At 36.5% G+C, this 7,325-nt stretch overlaps 2 protein-coding genes across 2 annotated transcripts; both read right to left on the bottom strand.

Annotated features, from left to right (window-relative positions):
- Positions 1-1,179: 1,179 nt before the first annotated feature.
- Positions 1,180-3,315, bottom strand: LOC116736030 (DELTA-sagatoxin-Srs1a-like). Its single transcript, XM_032588242.1, has 3 exons — positions 3,181-3,315; positions 2,690-2,812; positions 1,180-2,031 (listed from the first exon to the last, which is right to left on the bottom strand). The coding sequence occupies exons 2-3, from the start codon at positions 2,791-2,793 to the stop codon at positions 1,575-1,577; spliced, it is 561 nt and encodes a 186-aa protein (XP_032444133.1). The 5' UTR covers positions 2,794-2,812; positions 3,181-3,315; the 3' UTR covers positions 1,180-1,574.
- Positions 3,316-3,877: 562 nt separating this feature from the next.
- On the bottom strand, positions 3,878-6,924 carry LOC116736028 (bryoporin). The gene is made up of 3 exons (XM_032588241.1): positions 6,791-6,924; positions 6,370-6,478; positions 3,878-4,588 (listed from the first exon to the last, which is right to left on the bottom strand). The coding sequence occupies exons 2-3, from the start codon at positions 6,471-6,473 to the stop codon at positions 4,159-4,161; spliced, it is 534 nt and encodes a 177-aa protein (XP_032444132.1). The 5' UTR covers positions 6,474-6,478; positions 6,791-6,924; the 3' UTR covers positions 3,878-4,158.
- Between the last annotated feature and the right edge of the window lie 401 nt (positions 6,925-7,325).

Here is a 7,325-nt window from a genome sequence, read left to right as displayed (position 1 = left end):
AATTCTTTTTCTAACCACCTTCCTCTTTGGAGGTAAACTGCACCTTCTTCAATTCACAAACATTTCCTTGATTCAAAGAGGATGGGATACTTTCTTAATTCTTTCTATTTCAAATTTAAAATCTCTAATTATACGCTCCTTTTACAATTTACTTTATCCCAACATTTAAAGCCCACAATGCACGATGGAATTTATCCAGTATATCCATATCTGCAGGTGCAGGTGTGTGTCTTTCAAACCTGGGAGACCCACAACAAAGAATGCAAACACACAAGCACTTATGAGGTAAAATACATAATAGAAAAAAAATGAAAGTAGTCTTAGGAGCAGTTGTTGGAAACACAAAGAAAAGATTAAAAGCTAAAATGTGTGTCAATATCTTCAATATGTCACTCAAAAAGCTTTGTGGATTAAGTCTACACAGGCCCAATTTCTGCCTCTATATTATTTGCTTTTTATTCAAATGAAACAGCGACAACTGAAACCTTTGATCTGTGCCTCTGTGTTGAGGCAATGGTTGATGCTGCAAAAAGCCTCGTGACATAATGAGAAACCAGAACCAGAATGGCAGCATGGAGACTTCAAATAGATTTGCTGAAACCTGATATCTTCTTATGAGATGTAAATGAAGAGCAGCTGTTTCACCGTCTGCATTAAATCTCAATACATCTAAAGGTTAATGGCGGTGTCTGCAAAGAACTGGCAGTGATGTTACTGCAAAAATAAGTACTTAGTGTTGAGATAAGGTAATTTATTGGGCGGTCAAATCAATCTAAGTGTCTTTCAACCTGCTAAGATGATAACTTTGAAAATAAAATAAAATATATAATTATTCAGATTTTTGCTGTAGATTTCAGAGTAAAGGTATGCATTTAATTGTTAATAATTACACAATCACCTCCTTAACTTTAGTCTTTCTGCTTTGAACAGAAAATTTTGAACAGTTTTTTTTTAAGGTTTTACTGTGACCATGATGTATTGCAAATTAAGGCATCCAGGCAATTTATTAAAAACTCAGTCCCACCTCAAAGTAATCAAGACCTTGTAAACATACAAAGAATGCCTTGGATGGAAGGCATGCTAAAAAAAATAAATAATAATAATCTTTTCGCATTAAAATATTTCAATGTCCTTTTTATGCCCTCTTTTTAACCCCAATCAGCAGACAGAGACACACAATAAGCGTCGGAGAAAAGATTTATTTTATTCCTGAAAGAATAATGTCAAGGTGAATTCAGACAGCCACTCTGTGTATTTTATTAAGCTATGTGCCCTCATCCTTCAGTGAGTCATCCTTTGATATTTTTTTCTAAAGATGCCAGTTTAAAACTGAATAGCACAGAAATACCGAAAGGCTTTTGGTATAAAAGAAAAATATTTCTAGCAGGATTTAAAAAAAAAAAAAAAAAACCCAAACAAATTCAGATCTTAAACAGATTATAAGCTAAAGGGTAACGCCAAGGCATGGAGACACATGTCAGCAGCAACATCTGTTAAAGTGTGCATGCTCATTGTAGTGGTGGAAGCCTGCAGAAAAACAGACTGTGAGGAAGGATTCTGCAACTGCAACTGCTCTAGTAAGCCTGCTGTCCCAAGTGTGTGAAAAGCTTGTCCCATACCTCCACCTTCATGATGGCATTGCCCATGGGACACATAGTTGCTTTGATGTCAAGGTAGTTTCCCACATAATTGATTCCTGAGCCATTGGCTTCCCCTCTGACAAAACCATGCTCATGCTCTTTCTTCTCATAGTACATTTCTTTGAATAAATCCTTATCACAGTTGCGACCCTTTTTATAGATGCCCACCGCAAACCAGTTCTTGTACAGGTTGTAGTCCCAGGGAACTGAAAACATGATGGCCAGCGTCTCAATGTAGTCATTCTGGGACCTCTCGAAAAGGTCGTAGGTCATGACGCCAACGCTACCGGTTGCTTTTCCACCAGACTTGGTGAAGGTGCACACCTCTGTCTTTAGGGGGCGTACTGTCGGTTGAGGTGGATTGAACACCTCTCCATTGTCAAGGTAAGCTCTAATAACAAAAATAAGAACAAACTGTTGAAACAGATACTTACATGTAATACATCAAACTCAAAATCTTTATCCTTACTGGATAACATTGAATCACAATCAACCTTTCTTGATTGGATCAGTTAGGATTATCAGAAATATTTACTAAATGATACCATTTATTTCCAAGATTTTGTATGCAAAGGATATCCTTTTTTTAAAGTTCAGGGGAGCCCGGACGAAGTCTGATGACTTTTAAAGCTTCCGGTTAATACACAATATCTGAGTTAACAAATATTAACAATAACATAAATCAACTGTAGTTGATGTATGTTAAAGTCTCCAACACTGTTTCTACTTAATATCTTGCACTGTTTCAAAAGAAATTATGCAAGATATTAAGAAGGGAATTGTGGGTCTAAACAAATCTGGTTCGTATTGTATAGCATGTAAGGATAAACGTTATAGAGATGTCTTGTCTCAGATTTGAATGTGTTTTGGTGCAAAATGTGCATTATGTCCCCCCAAAGAAAAATAATTAGATCATGCAAATATGTTGGCTAGAGTTAGTAAGAGATCTTCATCATTGACAATGAAAAAACTCCTTTACCAATATGGCCTGAAAGATATAACAAAAATATATCATGAGAAATCAACAAATTGCTCACTAAATTGCTTACTTGGGACTGATAAGGCAGTAGTTATTTGTGATATTTGAGATTTCAATAGTCACACTTCTCTTGCTGGTCACATCAGCTGCCACAGCTTCAGCCGACTCCGTCATGCTGCAACAATTATGAGATCTATTTGGAAAACAAAAGTATTTCAGATAGAGTCAAACAACGTGAAAGTCATGGCTACTGGCGGGTTTTTTTTTTTAAATACTTTGATCAATTTTCATCTTAACATAAAGTACAAAAAAAACGAGACCATTGGAAAATAGGTGAAATTTAGCTTCAGGTGTATTGTGAGGCTAACAATATAGCTCCTACTCTGTTAAGTCTTTGTGTCAAACTTAAGAGTTAACAAGATAATACATACTGATGTAATAAACACATCAGTTTTTCAGTTAGTTTTCAATAATGATGCTCTTTAAAACACACAAAATACCTATCAAGCAAAAGCGATTTGTAAGGAATTTTAACTAAGAATAGTGATTTTAGAAACTTACCTGTGAACAAAGTCCAAGTATTCCAAAAGCAAAATGGGAGAAGTCGGAAAAGACACCTGAATGGGAGGTGCTGTTTTTTTCTCTGTTTTCCAGGATATTCCCCTCCCTCTTGCAACATAACATAATTTAGACCAAGCACACCCTCTTTCCACATACATACATTAGTAAGTTTGGGCCTACACGAAAGATTACTGCAAAAATATAAATGTGGTTAATCCCTGTATCATCAAACAACCACACCCTTTCTTGGATCCGTCTCTAATACTTTCTCCTTGGATCTCTTTGTTGCTAACGCTGCACATTTATCCTGTCCTGTCTTTTTTTCCTTTTTTCATGAAATCCATCTGAGAGAAGCAGTTTGGGAACCTTCTTCCTTTTTTAGTGAGCAACAGAAAACAAGTAAACAATGCAAATCTAGGCACACATCTCTGGAGCCTCCTTACTCTTATTTTTTTTCTACTACTGAAGCTGTTGTTTTCCAAGTTCCACACAAACAGCAAGATGAAAAGTCTCCTAGCCAGTGAAGAACCGTGTTGTTATTGCGCAGATTAAAAAAACATCTACGCCAGCTTTCCATCTGTTGCCACTCATTAGAGTTGGATAGATCCAGATAAGAGATTAAATAATAATTACTGTTCATCAGTAATAATGCAGGCATACAGAGTGAGAACATACTCCACACAAAGCAACACAAGCATTGGGTCTGAATGTTTTATTACCATAATCAAAGAGAAGAGAGAGTACAATGTACATGAGTCCAAGACATTAGCTAATGGGAAATCAATGAGCTGGTTGTCAGATATTGATATCTCTCAGCAGATGCAAAATACAGATGACAGCAAAATCAGTCTTCCTCTCCTGAATGCATTTCTTTTTTATTTCAAGATGACGACAGTGGTCACATCAAACAAATTCTATTCACTCTACGGACACAAAAATAACAAGGAGTTTAAGAATAAAACCCAGTCGACATGCACACTAACGGCCCATTTTATCATACAGCTCTACTTTAACAATAGCTTTGCCTGTTGTAGACATTGTGGCTCTTAAATCAACATGTGCTGCTTTATATTCCAGCCCACATCCGTTTGCCTCAGAACGGGTGAAGTTGCTGAGATCTTTCCCATCATACATCTGGTCGTACAGATGTTTGTCGCAGGCCCGGGAATGCTCGACCACACCTACAGCCAGCCGGTTCTTATAAATTTTGTGGTCGAAAGGCACGGAGAACATGAGGGCCATGCGCTCCGAACAAACCCGGCTTTGCATGTGGAACAGGTCGTAGGTTAGCAGGCCGACCGCACCGGTGGCGGTGTTGTCATCTTTAGTGAAGGAGCACACTTCTGTCTTTTGGGTGCGAACTGTGGGCTGGGGTGGGTGGTACGAAAAGCCACTTGTCATGTAAACCCTACAAAGGAAAGCAAGTTACAAATTAATATTTAAGATATTTCAATAATGTTGCAATGAAAAAAAACGAGAAAAAGCTTTGCAAAGTTTCCTAAAGTTTGGGGATGTTCTTTCTGAGTGTTGGGGTGGAAAAACAGTGTACACTGATGGATGGAGTAAGACTGGAGGTGTACTACTATGGACTTTTAAGCAAAAGTAATTCTACCTGCATGCGATGTGCAATGAGGCAGTGTGTGTCAGTGCATGATAGATTGGTAGATGTTCTCAGCAACATAATGTCACATATGAAAATCACCCATCCAAAATATGGCCAGTCCTGACAAATCTAGACAAATGCAGAAACATGACACACATGGCAAAAGACTTGATGTGCATTCTGGTGCTGTTTTGTGCAACTCACTCTTTTTTTTTTTTTTTTTTTACATTACCAGTGCCTTTTAAAAGTATTGACATTCCTTAAACATTTTCACATTTTGTAATTTTATTTAAAAAACACAAAGTATGATGTGTTTTCATTTTTTACTAATAATCTAAGAAGTGTGCATATATTACATGAACAGTAGCAAGAATAAAGCCACTTTTAAAGAAAGATCTAGTATGTCCCATTAATAGTTTGCCACAAGTAATATGGAACACAGAACAAATATGGAAGAAGTTACTCTCAGATGAGACCAAAAAATTGAACTCTCTTGGCTGAACCCAGCATCCCTGCCATGACACATGGCGATGAAAGCATCATGCTGTTGGGATCACTTTTCTCAAAAGGGATCAGGTATGTGATAAGCATTAATGGGAAAAACTACAGGACAATCCTGATGAAAGAAAAAACTTTTGCTAACTGCAAAACAATTGAGTCTCGGAAACTGGAACAACCATAAAAACAGAGCTACAATGTCCTAGTTTAGATTTATTACTCTTCAGGTTAAGTTTAGAATCAATATCTGAATAATTCCACACAACAAATTATGTTTTGTCATAGCATATTTAGAGTAACAGAAACAAAATAAATATTTTTACACTATATGTATATAATACAAACTGTTCAAACAGGACAAATGTGCCATCATTTATCTACATAAAAGATAGAATTTGAACATTTACAGTCAAAGCACAATCACATACTAGAATGCGCCAACCAAGTCCAGACATAGAGACAACTGAGAATCTGTAGTATTATTCTTGAATGCTCTCTATCCATTATGACTAAGCTTGAGCAACATTGCAAACAAGAATGGGCAAAGATTTCAGGCTTTCAATAAGCAAACCTGGCAGAAACTCATCCATGAAGAGCTGCAGTTGCAATTGCTGTCAAATACTTTGTGAGTCTACAAAGTATTGACGTTTCTCAGATGTGTCTTTGAAAATAGTTTTGAAGACCAGGTTTCATTTTCCTTTCACATTACATTGGTCCATGTTGTTCTGTCCAAGTTGTCTCAGATTGTAATATGAAAAAAAATTCAAGTTCAAGGGGGTGTGAATACTTATGCAGGTTTCTGTGTCAACTTTATCTGTGTCTGATTGTTCTGACTGCAAATGAAAACATGCATCTTAAAGTGAATAGGAAATTAAAAGAAGTATGGTTACTTTTTAAACAGTTAAATACAAAATTAGATGGAGTTTTCAAATGTCATTGCTATGAATTTCACATCAAACATCACTGTGTTACACAGTAAATGGAAATGTACTGTGATCTAACCACCTCATTGGGGTTAGATCTCAAATGTACTTTCAATGTATTCTTTACTCTAAGTTGTAAGCTTAGTGATGCAGTTGAAGACTTACTTTGGGTTAATGAGACAGTAGCTGCCGCTGATATTGGTTATCTCTACGGTGCAGTGCCTGTTGGTTGTAAGAGTGGCGGACACAGCCTCTGCTGTTTCAGGCATCTTGACTGCAAGAGAATTATGAGTGAAAGCTCAGTTTTGTAGATCCAATAGAGCAAAACAAATGTATGTGTTTTCTATTTAGATACTCAGAAAACATGAGTAGTATTTAAGATGATGGTTGGATGAGAAGAAACAAAGGTCAGAAGCAAGCTTTTACAGTTACACTAACTAGCTAGAGAGAACAAATGTAGGCAAAGTAGGTGTGCTAATATCAAATTAGTGGAAGAAAAAAAACGATTCACATTACTTATAAAACTTTTTCTACACAATAAATCAAGTGATATTTTCCTATTGCTGAGTGTGATTATTATATTTACCTTGTAGAGATTCGCACCAGTGTTGTGCCAGACAGCAGCGTCAAGTTCTTTTCCTCAGATCCTGGAAAGAGTGTCTCTTGTGTGATTACACCTCCACAGCACTTGTTCAAACACAGGCGTGTCTACACTATCAGTTATTAGAAAATCCTGGCTAAAAAAGTGCTGCTTTGGGCACCTGGTATTCTGTAAATGCCCATGGAGGATTTTAATTAGGTGAATCTCAAAACATATCAATTAATTAGACAACACATCTTGATTGTTGTCAGGTTTCCATGTGCATCACAGATGAGATGTATTGATAGAAAATTTTTCTCACATTAAACTTTCATTTTTATTTTTAAAATATTTTTATGTCTTTCATAGTTTAATTGATTGTCTTTTAGATATTTTAAACAAATCCCTCCACTCCTGTAGTAGGTAGTGAAACACTTCATGTTCCATCTTGTTTGGAGTAAAACTACATTTTTCCAGGCATTGCCTAACTGGTTATTTTGCTGCAGGTAAGGGCTAGCACCAGATTTCTGTGGGAATCTCC

This window comes from Xiphophorus hellerii, chromosome 16 (genome assembly GCF_003331165.1).
Source record: "Xiphophorus hellerii strain 12219 chromosome 16, Xiphophorus_hellerii-4.1, whole genome shotgun sequence".
Lineage (NCBI taxonomy): Eukaryota > Metazoa > Chordata > Actinopteri > Cyprinodontiformes > Poeciliidae > Xiphophorus > Xiphophorus hellerii.
The sequence above is the reverse complement of the archived record's forward strand: the minus strand, read 5'-3'. Positions and strand labels throughout refer to the sequence as shown.

Bases quoted from the DNA above. Each gene is read 5' to 3' on its own strand.
- LOC116736030 (XM_032588242.1), bottom strand. From the start codon at position 2,793: ATGACGGAGTCGGCTGAAGCTGTGGCAGCTGATGTGACCAGCAAGAGA. The intron at 2,032-2,689 runs GTAAGCAATTTA...TTTTGTTATTAG, and splicing joins TACTGCCTTATCAGTCCCAA to AGCTTACCTTGACAATGGAG.
- LOC116736028 (XM_032588241.1), bottom strand. From the start codon at position 6,473: ATGCCTGAAACAGCAGAGGCTGTGTCCGCCACTCTTACAACCAACAGG. The intron at 4,589-6,369 runs GTAAGTCTTCAA...TTTCCTTTGTAG, and splicing joins TACTGTCTCATTAACCCAAA to GGTTTACATGACAAGTGGCT.